The sequence below is a fragment of the Anas platyrhynchos genome, chromosome 5 (genome assembly GCF_047663525.1).
Source record: "Anas platyrhynchos isolate ZD024472 breed Pekin duck chromosome 5, IASCAAS_PekinDuck_T2T, whole genome shotgun sequence".
Taxonomy (NCBI): domain Eukaryota; kingdom Metazoa; phylum Chordata; class Aves; order Anseriformes; family Anatidae; genus Anas; species Anas platyrhynchos.
Genome location: NC_092591.1, coordinates 24,541,672 through 24,555,127, shown reverse-complemented (window position 1 = coordinate 24,555,127; position 13,456 = coordinate 24,541,672). Strand labels below are relative to the sequence as shown.

The window sequence follows — 13,456 nt, the reverse complement described above, 5'->3', positions numbered from 1 at the left end:
TTTTTTAGTTCTGTATTTCTGTATGCTCCCCTGTGTCAGATCTGTATTCTTGGGATGTGCGGTTCCATTAAAAAATAAATAATAATCGCAGCCCCCTCTCCCCCCACGTACACTCATTTTCTATAATATGGTAATGATATCACCGTAGCAGTAATTACGGGTCATCTTCATTTCTTTCATCTCTGCTGGTTCTGATGGCTTCATTCCTTTGACAGAGAAGATTTGGCTCTGGGTGCTGTGATTATTTTGTTAAGCATTATTCGAATAGACAGGAGTGAGAGAAATTAATCAATCCAAATGCAATTAGCATCATGTTTAACCCAGTGATGGACGTCTCAAGGTGAAACAGCCAGGGGAGTTTCAGACATTATTATTCAATCCAGTGGCTCTTATCTAAATTATAATCAAGAGAGGTTTTTATTGGCTTCACAGAGAGAAGATGTAACTCTTTCCCTGCTTTGGGGGTCAAAGGGATCAGGTCTTTGGCCTCACAGGACGTTGGCTGCAGGCAGTTCCTGGAGGTGGGAGATACTGTAGGAGTTGCATTTAAAACAGGGGTCACGCAGGACAAAATACCTGCATGTTCTGGTATTTGTGACCTGGAACATAAGTTTAGTAGCTCCCTGGGCATTGTCAGGGATGGTACTGTCCCTTGTTCCACATATTCCCACTGCTTGGCCTTGCCCACCTATACGTGAATGAATGCTGTGTGGGGTTTTTTGTGTTCAGAGCTCTGCACATCATTGCTTGCAGCTGAGTGCGAAGGGAATGGTACTGCCCTGCAAGGTGGGGATGTCTGGTTAGGAGAGTAAGGTGATTATTTTGCAGAGATGGAATATTTTTTATTTTTTTTTTTAGAGCAGATGCAATTTTAATGTTCATTGATACTAACAACAACATTTTTGAGGAAATCTCAATCTACGTGAAACAGATCTGTTATCACCACTGTGGATAATCCTGAACGAGCTCTCGAGTTGTCTTATCAGGTATACAGTAAAACACAACTACTGTGCATCGAGAGAAATGAGACCAGATGAGGGCACATTAGGATTTCATTGTTCAAGAAGGCATTGGGTCTTTGGCTCCAAGTTCTTAAGGGTCCAGGTAATATTCACTGAAGTATTTCAGTGGTTTAAAACTTTATCAGTCTCATCTGTTTACCACTCCTCTGTCAGAGATGACCGCTTTCATTGCACGCAGGGAGGAAAACACCATGATCTTCACCTGCTCTAGTTCACAGCAGCTTTTGTGCAATCCCACCTTCTTCAGCATTTCAAAACAAGTCATGCCAAACCACGTCCTGGAGCTGAAGTAAGGGTAAATTCTGCTGTCTCATCTACCCAGGGAAGGACAGTAATGTTTTGTACTAAGGGTGGTATTAATATTTTAAAATACTGCAGCAAGACTTCACAGAACTCATCTTTCAGAGCCCAAATTCTAGCACTGTTGCCGACTCCTTTAGCGTACATCCGTGCATCACTTCTTACTGAGGCTGTGACCCCAGCTGTAAGATGGGAATTAAATCACCAGATGTCTCAAGAATATTATGAAGCTTCATAAACTTTGCAAGTGCTTTGATACTGATTATTGAAAGATGCTATGGTATCGCAAATTATTTCACCTGGAGGTTTATGCTGAGTCTCTGTCATCGTACCTGAAAAATGTGCTTCAAGAGTTCTAGGTGGTTATGCTGGTATTTAGTGGAAACAGTGTCACAGTTTCTGAAGCATATGTTTGAGTAACTATACACTGCTTTTATCTTCTTTAAAGGCAATTGGCATTGCTTCTGCTAGCCACTGCTCTCCTGGGCTGACACTTCCAGCTCTGTGGAACTGCGCCTGGTGCAGGATTCACTGATTCATGTTTGACTGAGGCCTACAGTTGTCAAACAGTATTTCATTTGACAATTACATTAAAAGAGTATGAAGTTAGCAGAGTAATTAGAGATCTTTTTGTGAAGGAAGAGGGATAATACAGTGCCAACAGGCATTTTGGGGGTCTGTTCTTCCATAAGTATGCACTGAGCCTGGGAGTCAAAACCAAGTCAGAGACAGAGATGTGAACAGGTTGAGCTCTCTGATGATAGAAGTTGAGGTTATGTTGGCTTGCTAATAATATTCTCTTGATTTTGGCTAATAAAGACCTCATTTTGTTTCAGCAGTTGCTTAGTACTAATGTCAATCTTACCACGTTTTTGCTGTTTTTAGATTGCCTTCTTGCCTTCACCCCTGGTGACTGATTTTATTTCCTTTCCAAATGCAATAGTGGTCGAGAGCAGCCCGGAGATTTGACTTTGCCGTTGGCTTTCGCAAGTCCTGTCAAGCAAACCTCCCACAAACTCCTGGCGGAATCCTCTATGGCTTTTTGTACATCCTACCTACTAAGAAAAAGAATTGTTGTCTTATCCTCACATTGTGTTAAAGGACGAAAGAAGTAATTGCCTGAAGCATTATTCACTTGTGATGGAAGGGCTAAAGCAGAGAAGTATTTTGCTGTCTCTCAGCAATTCACGTTCTTTTCCCTGAACTGGTAATTTCCACTGGTAGCTCTTCACAAATAAAACCCTGCTAGTTTTGTTGGCTCTGTAGTGTTCAGACACAGCAGTTTGAGTGCATGATTGGCACTTTAAGGGAATCCTTCTGTGTTGAAAAACAAGTTATTTCGTTACCCTAAGCACAATTGTAGGGATTGAACAGGGGGAATATTTTAACTGAAAAGCTAACAAAGTATGTTAGTGCCCAAAGAATGCAGCATTCAGTGTGATCCTACAAAGCATATTACGGCTAAAACCATTTTCTGTTCGTAGGGTATTAATTGCATTTCCATATTTTTAGTAGCAAAGCATTTAGATACCAACATGGCTACATTTCCAGGTCAGAGGAGGGGCACAGTCAAATTTGCTCAAGTTGTAAATTGTGGGGAGAGGCAGAAAAGTGTCTTTGGCAGGGTGACTTCATTTTAAAACATCCATGATTTGAAGATGCTTGCAGGCTTTGTTTTGAGATTTTTAGGATAAGCCCAGAAGCAGTAAGCAGTGGAAGGGATCACAATAAATGTAAGATAAATGCAGTTTGTAACACATCTTTTGCGTAGACTTTGTCACCAAGTCTACACTTTTATTTGAAGTGTATGCTGTGTTAAGAACATGTGTACGTGTGTGTTTGTGTTGCTTAGGGATCCTCCTCATCAAAAGTTGCTTATATAAGTGAAAGTCACTATTTTTGTTGCTGGTTTTATAGCAGTAAATCCTTTCATTATTTCTTGGCTATCCAGACCTTATGACACAGTTTGTCTTGTGCTGTCATATGTATGAGAAGGCTTTTTATGGGGAGCAATCAGCCTGGACCCCAATCTCCAGGACAGTGTTTTTTCTAATTAAATTGTCACTGGAAGGAGTATCTGGAACAGCAGTTTTCATTTTCTATCAAGGAAAAAAAAACATTGAGTCCTTGTCATTTGATTAAAAGTTACTTAACCTTTAAATTGCTACAGATGTAAAGATAACTCTGAGTTTCCAATGTAATCGCCTCCAAGTTAAAATCAGGAAAATCTTCGTGTAATGAAACCCGTATGTCATAGTGAAAGGATGCAAAGCACTGGCAGAGTGGGCTGCTCTCGCAGGAGATCTGCACCCAATCTTGTTAACCAGGACTGCTTTTGGTAATCCCTCATCTCCTCACTTGTAGGAAATCAATCTGTACTACTGAATCTTTCAACCAGCAACCACAAAATTTACTGCAAAGAAGCAGCTTGGGGACAGTTGTAGTAGAAAAGGAGCCCCAGGCAACAAGACTAAATGTGGGATTGAGGGATTGAAGTTCTAAAGAGGAGATTATATTAAACCTTATTCTGCTTCCCTATCAAGTAGAAATCTCTCCTTCTCCTTCAGCCTCAGTCCTCCCTGTCCGGTACCTGTTCTTGAGATCTCCCAGGCAGCAAACTGACTTCATACTGCAACATTTTCTGTTAATGATAACAGCCCGATACCATTTTCTGGTACAATTCTCTTTCAGAGAGTCTACCCAGCACTCTGCTTCCATTGGAACCAGTGCTGATAACGTCTTAAGGTGGTTTGTTTTTTTTTCCTATGGTCTTTGGTACCCTCTTCTTCCCCCATAACACATGAGATTAATTTGTATCCAAGCTATTGTGATCGTATCCATTGTTGATTTTCTATTGTCGTAGATGCACAGCCAAGGCGAGGCTGTAAATCGTCCCCTGCTGTGGAGATTCATGTTTCTGTGCCGTGCTGCACAGCCTCTGTAGTGTCTGTTCGCTGGGACAAGGAAACCTGTGCTCAAGCCCTCTCTTCGCTACAAGTCCGTAGTTTAAGCAACCATTTTAAGGAAAAATTCCCAAGGTTGTCTCTACAGTTTTGTCCAACCTTTTAATTTAAAAATCCACCTCTGTCTACCATACAATGGGCTTCTGCAGGTCCCTTGGGGGTAGTTGCTTAAGACAGGTCTTGCTGTCTCTCTTGGATTGTGATCGTATTTAGAATGGGGGTGATGGTTTCTTCCTTCACAAGCTCTTCCTTCACTCCAGCAAGCTCCAAAAGGCCCAGTTGGAAATGATATTCCCATTTTTGAAGATTAATTTCTCAGAAGCGACACTGAGTAGAGGAGTCAGTTTAGTATTGGAGGCTCTTCAGTGCAAAACCCAAGCCGAAGGCATACCCTAGTGCAGATTAGAGAGGAACAAAGGGGAAGGAGTAGCCAAGATGTTTGAACGCAGCACCGTGTAATACGTATTTGGCCTGTGTTTACCAGGAATACATTGAGCTGGGGTTCCTGGGCAGACAAGAGAAGCAGCTGAAGCAGGGAAAACAAGATTGTTAATGTTTGTGGAAACTTGCCCTTAGTTTGGCTGGGATTTGTTTGTGGTACGAGGATGTTATTTCCCGGCCATTTTCATACATATACAAAGACGTAAGGTCCTTTCTTTCAGCTTGGCATCATATCTTTAAAAATAAAGCCCTGTTGCGAGCCTGAGTATGTGAGGAGAAGAGGAATACAGAATAGCAGAAGGCTGTCTCCTGCTCCTAATGGGATTTTGTAGCAGCATGTGCGAGTTTGTTTTAGAAGTCAGAAATGAACAGATGTTGGTATAAATTACCTCTGTGTCTGATGTCTTGCAAATTAAAAGCGCGGTTGGCATCACTAAACAATTTCACCAGGTTGGGGGGGGAAGCGGGCGGTGATTATTGTAGCAGGTCGGTAAGAATCTTTAAGCTGCGGCAGAACAGGATAGCAAGGATAAAGGAATGAAGAATAAAATGAGAGGTCTGTGAATTAATCAGAAATGTTAACATCTCCGATGACAAGTGAACAGGAGGGCACGTGCTCTTGGAGCAACCCCCAACCCACAGTAATTTCGCTCAGCGCACAGAAGGAGTCTATGCTCTCTGCCTGATTTATAGGGTGCAGCCTCTTTGGGGGAACGGAATTGTCATGCATTCGTATATCTCCTATATGGGACTTGAGCTCAGAAAAACTTTCCACTCTATCAGCTGTAGGTGGGTTTGGTGATTTTTACATAACAGCGTTTTAAAACCCTGCGCTGTCACCGGTGCAAGGCAGGGAGGTGTCAAGGAACCAGTGGCGAAAACCTGTTCCTAGCTGAAACGTTGAGAAACCCGGATTTTTATTTAATCATTTTCTTTGTGCATTAAAATTTAGTTCTTGACAAAATAGCAGTCCACTCCCTGCCCTTTTGCAGCACCTTCTACCCATGTGTCGTGTTAGCAGCACTGAGAACTGGAAGCTGTCTTGCAGATGGGGAAGTAGAGGAACAAATGAGTAAATGATGTTTGTGGCAGCTCACCCTGAATCAGAAGCAGAGTTGGGAATGGATCCCAGATGACATAACTCACAGCTGGAGGCATGAACCAAGGGAATAATGAGGTGATCTGCTTGAATCTGCAGGCAGCCTGAAGCAGTAGCTGCCTGTGGGGCACGTTCCCAGCAGGGCTGTGGGCTTTGCAGCCTGTGAATATTGGTGTGTGCTGGGCACTTCCTAACACTAATTATTTTACAGCGATATTGTCCGTGATGACCACACCTCATGCTACAATTTTGGGTGATCAAGTTAGAATGTAATAACTGAGACCAGGCTTCAAGGCACAATTTCTAACCTTTATACGTAGAATAACAAAATGCCTTTACCTGATTGTATTTGAGTATCTTAAGCTAAACACTTATTATTACATTTATTTCCATTCAGACAGATAGCGAGTAGTCAAAAGAAAACCCACCATCAGCAACAAACCCACCTCTAGTTTTTTATGCTAATTGTCATTGCTGTTGTTCCTCTCAGTAGAGAGGTCAGGAATTGAATGAATAAAACAGAAAATTAATTCCTGTCTCCGCCTTTCAGAGTCTCTCTAGGCTAGGTGTGGGAAACATGCATGCTTTCATCAATCCTGTGAATAAAAACCTCCAGGTTTTGATGGCTGTCAGTCCTGCACAAAGCTCACACCTTTATGTAAAAGAAATGAAGGGAAGCTCCAGTGGGAAAATTGTCTCTCTTGAGGATTCGGTCACTAATCGTGCTGTCTTTAATGCATTGTGTTGTATTGTGAGACAAAGATAGTGTTTGGGCTGCTCTGCCAGCTTGTGAGCTTATGGGCTCACAAGTCAGAAATGTCTCATGCAGAAAAGTGGCTGTGTAAACCCTGCTGTAATACAGCTACCAGAGATTGATGTTGCCAAGAGTGAGAGAGAGACATATAAACCTTGCCTCGCTGTATTAAACATCGAAGGAATGACAATGCAGAGAGAGCGAGAAGACCAAAGCTCTATAAACTTTACTTTATTACACCATCCATAGATGAACTGCGTTGAAGGAATATAAACCCCATTATATTACAGTATCCAGGGACTGACAGTGCTGAGAGAAAATGCTGTCTAATTTCTGTTGAAGATCATAGCACCCAGGGACCAATAATCCTGAAATGGAGAAAGAGAGAGTTCCATAATCTCTGACGGATTATAACATCCAGGAACAATTGCTCTGAGACAGAGTGATGGAGATCTGGATTATACCATTCAGAGAAGGATAGTACAGAGACAGAAAAGGGGATGCTGCAAGAGCATAATGCAGTAGGAATAGGAAGAAGAGATTGTATGTAATGAGACAGCCTACGGGAATTATTGCTGAGTTTAGAAGATTCTAGGTCTTGCCTGCATTTCTAGATTGTCAGGAATTCAGGCTGGAATGCAGATTTATTTATTTAAATAAAAAGTCATTACTATTTGTATAAGTACAAATTAAATGAATTTCTTACCCTCTGGTTAAATACTGCAAATTATACAATTCTGTTTGGATTTCTTGACTGCTTTTCAATATTAATCTTTTTTTCCTCCCTTGTGATTTCAGCTAGAGAAATGACTCGAGGAAAATTCCTGAACATCCTAGAGAAGCCCAAAAAGTAGCTGCAGCATCTGGAGTTGGGACAAAAAAAATACCCCGTCTGGATCCACATTATGTAAAAGGATCCAGATGGACCCCAGAACTTCTAAAGAGAAGTACAAAGCTCTTGCTCCAGACCTTCAGAAGCTAACACCTCTTGATGCCACAGCTCATCTCTCTGCGGGGGAGACGCACAGGTCACAAGGACTGCGATTGATTGCATTGGAATTCAGACTTCATCCAACCTCAAGATACCCAACAGGAGGATTTAACCCTGGTGTGCGATGGCAAAGTGAACAGCCGTGGTGTCCTTATTCCATTGTTCTCAGTGGCAGCACCTCTTTGAAGTACCCAACAGCTCTTTGACACAGGCCAATGTGCATCGTGGTGCATTGGCCTTCTTGTGTCTCTTGTCTTACATGCATTGCTTTCCTATGTGCAATTTCTGTGCTGAATGACTTGAGCAGAGTTTGGGGTGTAGATTGATAGCATTGGTTCTGCAGGATCATATGCTTTTAGTGTATGTAGGCCAGTGTAGTCTCTGCAGTAGATTCCAGTTGCTCACTGCCTTCAGAGAAACATGCCTGGTACTCTTAGGAAGGATCTTTAGTACATTGGTCCATGTGTTTCACGTGGCTTGTATCAAGCGTCGTGTGTACCAAGAGCTGCATCTCGGTGCTAAATGGTTTTCTAGTGAAATCTAAACTGACAGACTGCAGAGAGTAAGAGGTGTTACTGTACCATGAAGGAAAATGTCCCTCGAGAAACTTGAGCCTATACAGGAAGAAACAGCTTTGTCAGTACCCCTGCAATTCTCAGTGTGTTTCTTAGAAAGCCAGAAACTGAGGGAAGTTAAGAAGTTGAAAGGCAGTAATGTTTTTGGTACTCCAGGAAGGGACAACAGGCGTGTTAGCCCCATTGCAAGGATATTCTGCTCAAATGGAGTCTTCACACTTCTGAAAGAAACCTTTCTTAGTATTTTCATTACTTAGAAAACAGCAATCTCAAAACTTGCTTCACCTGCAAAAATAATATTTTAAAGAGAATTTTCTGTGACCCGGTCTCTTTCAGCACATTATCTTGGACTTTATTTGTCCTATAATTTAATGTATTTTCCTTCTGTTAATGCACTTCTGCATGTTCATTCGTAAGAAGTGGTAAAGAGCATGCTGAGATTTTATTTTATTTAAGAGAATAACTTTTTTCATTTCAAACTGTTTCCTTTTCCTAGGAAACTGCATTTTAAGCATTAAAAAATATGTTCCTCTTTCTAGGGTAAGACATAATATTGAAACGTTGGATAAAGAGCAGTTTTTTCCCCATTTAGAAATGTTATTTTTAGCACACAGGCTTTTCAAAATCTGACATTTCCCAGACAGTAGTCACATGTGAGAGGAGAAATGACTTGGAAATAGTACTTGTGCCTCATCATTAACAGAATGTCCTTAGAGCATTGCAAATTTCTGTCTTTGCAGAGAGAGGAGACTGTTTTCAGGTGCATGTGCAATAAAGAGGGGGAGATTTTTAATCAAATAGACTACTCTGAATTTTTACTGAGATGATTGTGGCCATTTGCTTTGCAGTCTGTGGCCTTGGTGATTATCAGCGAGAGAGAGACTCATTTTTGGACAGCTCCTGTTAACTATTTTTAAGCAGTTAAATTCCAAATCCCAGAAGACCGTACAGAAATGCTGAATGTTTAGGTGTGTCAGGAGTGTGATTTTAAACTTATTGGATTTATTTCTATGCTTCTATTTATGCAGGGCTGAGCTTAACAGGACCTCCATCCCTTGAGAACATGAGAGATAAGTTGAATGTGAAGAGAACCTAAAAGTGCTAATTCAGAGACAGAGGAAAACTGTTGATGCAAACCAATGTTGATGTAGCTTTAAGTGTTAAATTATGCATTTTGAATGCAATTTTAAGCTTGTATACTATATATAATATATATATACACACACACATGAAATAATAGGATACTTGGTCTGTATCACTAATATGAGTTCATTTTATAGAGGTTTGATGATCCAACACATTAAGAAATTGAGATCTGAAAGGAGGAGGAATATGAGAGAAGGTAACAAAGCTTGGCATGGAAGTATATGTATATTTTCTAATATGTTCAGCAAAGACTTTCAAACTTTTAGTTTTTGGTAATGTATACATACTTTAAAAGGAAACAAACAGAAAAGCCTTTACCATGCAGTACTTATCCTCTATAGGGCAGCAAACAATATATGCTTTAGAATTGGTATTTATTGGCTTTGTACTTGTCATCTGTTAAGAAGAGTCAGTGCTGTATTTTTTTATTGGTAATATTTATATGTATTTTTGTGTGTTAGCTGGAGAATTGTAATCGGTCTGTTACTGCTCTGTGGTCTGATAGTAAACAAATGCAAAGCTCAAAGAGTAGTCTGGGTTTCCAGAAGAGCCCCCTGAGATGCAGAATCTGTTGCTTAGTCACCTAGGCAATGCTCTTCTATAGGCTCTTCTTCACTGTTAAGATGTATAATAAGGAAAACATTGTTTATCACCACCTCAGTTTTCAGCCTGTGAATGCTTCATCCCCATCAGTAAATGAATAGATGGCAATATCCAAATGGCACTAAAGATTTTCATGCATATTGACCTCTTTCCTTTTTTTTTCTTCAGTGATATCCTTCCCAACATCACTGCAGTCTCTGTCTATACCAAAAAAAAAAATAATCTGGGTGACTTTCTAGTGCTGATAAACTTAAATATTTTGAAACGACAACAAAAGGTTTTGATAAATGATGTGAATGAAGAGTATAATAAGATCAAAATTTGGTAATACTATTTGAGCTCGTGCATTGCTTTATAAAGTGTTTTTGTTGTATTGGTGTGTTAAATGTTGTTGTCAGGCTCTTGGAAATAAACCCAATGTTTTTAGTTCCTATTAAATGTCAGTTTTATATTAAATGCTTAGTTGTAAAGGCTGTTCAGTTTTGGAGTACCAAATGCTTTGCTTTTTAATCCAACTGAGAATAAATTCTTGTCCTATTAATCATTATCAGAATAAAAGTCTAATTGCACTGGCAATGGAAGAGGGCGATACTCCATTCAACCTAGTGCTTTGCCATTGCAAAATTAACAGTTCTGGAACAATCCTACAACCCAGTTTCTCGGTTTTACTTCATGTTTCCCTGATCAAGTCACCTAAAAATAACAGATTCTTAAAAACTGACTAATCCAATGCAGAGATAACGTTTGAATGTTATTCTCTTTTGTCTTATTTTTATGTTATATAAAAATGTAACATGCTATTACAAGGCAAATCACAAGCCTGTCTTACTTGTAATGCTCCATCTGATTATAAATGGTTGTAGACACATCGGGAAGGATATAAACAAAAGGCTTACACACAGATTTTGCTCTAGGTTAGCTTCTCCAGCAACCTGTTTTAGAGACTTGCTGAGCTAGTAGTTGAATCTGGTACGCAGTAGGCCCTACCCTCATCCATTTGTCTTAGTCCTAATTTGTTTGTATTTCTGGCCTCTAAAATGCCCTGAGAGTGAATTCCATAATTCAGTTATGCAAGTCAATTGTTTTAATGTTATTGTTGGTTTTAAACCTGCTTATTTGCTAACCCCATTTTGAACCTTTCATTTCTTCTATTGTCAGAAGCAGGTGTGTTGTTTTTTTTTTTTTCTCCTGTCTGTGCACTATTTGTGGTTTTTCATCTGTTATGCTTTTGTTCTGTGGTTATTTTAGTCATCCTCCAATTGTCTGTCTTCTGTTACAACTGTTCTGAGATGCCTTAATAAAAACTGCAGCGTGTTCAGTGGGGGCATACAGTGGAGGGGTATAAATCGTAATTACAGCTTGTATTTTGTTCCTCCACTCTTTTCTCCCACATCATCATGAGCTAAATCCTGTTTTGTATATCTCTAAGAACAGGATCATCACTGAGATTTGCAGTCTGTGCGTGCAGCTGATCTCATCTACTTCATCTTCACCCACAGTAACTTGTCGTAGACAAACAACACTTTTTTTTCCAATCATGATGATAGTTGTGCCAAATGTTTTGTGTTAAGGAAGTGATACTAGGTAATTCCATCATCAACCTCTGTGATATGTAACAAATAAATTATATCTATGTATGGTCTAAAAGCCTGGTCTCTTAGCCTATCACAAATTCAGTGGCATTGCATAAGTATTTTTATAATACTTCTAAACTATTATGAACTTTTAGACATCCATGATCAAAAGAAAAGGCAACTTGCAGGTTGTAGCTACAGGAAATACACCAACTAATGGTTCCTCTTAAAGATGAGCCCCTGGCACCACGGAGAATCCAAAAAGAGAAATACATCTAGTCTCTGTGTGAGCTATCTGCTTATGGCACGCAAATTATATAATATGAAAATAATCCTCACTCTCCTCACTCCTTAGTGTTGTGTACCCATTTCATTTACTATTCTGTATTGACACTTTTAAAAAAGTCATTCAATAGTCAGTCTATACTGGAAGAAGATAATTCATTGAAAAAAAAAATTCCCAGAATGTCCTGTCTGCATCTTCCAAATTGCTGTTGGAAAGAAACTTCCTGTGGCCCCAAAAAAATGAACAGAATGGATGGGATTAGAACAACAAATGCAAATTCTGTAAATATATTTCTATAGTCAACACAGTAAAAACATCCCAAAGCAAAAATATCGAAACGAGAGGTTCCTATGTGCACATCCCAGCCTATATGTCAGCCAGTGTTCCAAATACTTCAGAAGATACTGTATGTACAATGCCAAATAAGTGTTATCTACCTGGGGAAACATACTTGGAAATAAAAGTAAAATGCGTGAGACTATGAGTTTTCTCTAATTTTACTAAAATTCTTTCTTGAATTTTCCTAGGGCTATTGTGGCTATAGCTAATTAAAAAAAAATAATAAACTTTTCTTCCTTATTTTTGCCTGGTCTTTCAGAGAACTGCCTGTAAGGAAGGTCTCTTTCCTGCAAGAGAACAGCTCACATGGAGCCCCGTGCTTCTGTACATCTGTATTTTTACACATTTTATCATCTCATTACCCAGTCTGTTTCTCTGGATCATTGACAAAGATGCTGACTAGCGCAGGCCCCATAACAGTCCTTGTGGGACAAGCTGCCAACCTCCCTATTTTATGAAAATTGACCATTTATTCTTGCTGCTCATTTCCTATTTTTAATCTCTTATTGGTCTACAGAAGGACATTGGCTGTTATTTCATGACAGCTTAGTTTCTTCAAGAACCAGAAAGCAGCTTTAGTGAAATCCAAAATCATAGAATCATAGAATATCCTGAGTTGGAAGGGACCCTTAAGGATCATCAAGTCCAACTCTTGACACTGCACAGGTCTACCCAAAAGTTCAGACCATGTGACTAAGTGCACAGTCCAATCTCTTCTTAAACTCAGACAGGCTCGGTGCAGTGACCACTTCCCTGGGGAGCCTGTTCCAGTGTGCAACCACCCTCTCTGTGAAGAAATAATATCATGAAATTTATATGCTTTATCCATATGCTTGTTAATGTCTTGTAAGATACACACCAGATGTGTGAAAAAATATCCTCTACTATATCTATGTTTACTTTTTCCCTTTATATACCGTGAATCCTTACATCTATTCTACTTAGACATCCACAGCTCCTACCAGTTTGCACAGTGTGATGCTAAGGGTTAGTGGTCTGTAGTTTGAGCAGGAGCCCTTTTTAAGGGTTTTTGCCAGTTTTGTCACCTGCCATTCCTCTGATGCTCGATTTAAAGTAGAGGTATTACATTTTATGGTTCTTAAGGTTATGTATCACATTTAGTATTTCAGCAATTTTATACCCAGAGCTCTTCAGCATCCATCTGCTGGCCTCACTGACTCTTGTGGTGTATCACACAACTGGAAGTGAGTTTTCATGCTTTTTGAATGCTTCAATGTTTCAAATTGATGCTGCAAAAGATGCATATTTTATTTGCTTTTAATTTCTTTTAGGAAAATATGAAATGCAAAATCCTGAAGTGAAATGTGGCCAGTCATTTGAACTCCATGTGAAGACATATAAA

At 39.7% G+C, this 13,456-nt stretch overlaps 1 protein-coding gene across 3 annotated transcripts in view; it reads left to right on the top strand.

Annotated features, from left to right (window-relative positions):
* Window positions 1-13,456, top strand: part of LIN52 (lin-52 DREAM MuvB core complex component) — a 55,229-nt gene that overhangs the window by 32,883 nt on the left and 8,890 nt on the right. Inside the window, exon 6 of one of the 3 annotated variants that reach the window (XM_027459624.3) lies at window positions 7,378-11,528. The exons of 1 other annotated variant lie outside the window; for it this stretch is intronic. In XM_027459624.3, the coding sequence (XP_027315425.1) occupies window positions 7,378-7,433 (56 nt within the window). In that variant the 3' untranslated portion in view covers window positions 7,434-11,528. Of the gene's footprint in view, window positions 1-2,265; window positions 3,374-7,377; window positions 11,529-13,456 lie in introns of those variants that run through there. One more of the 3 variants, XM_027459625.3, reaches the window with a different exon arrangement.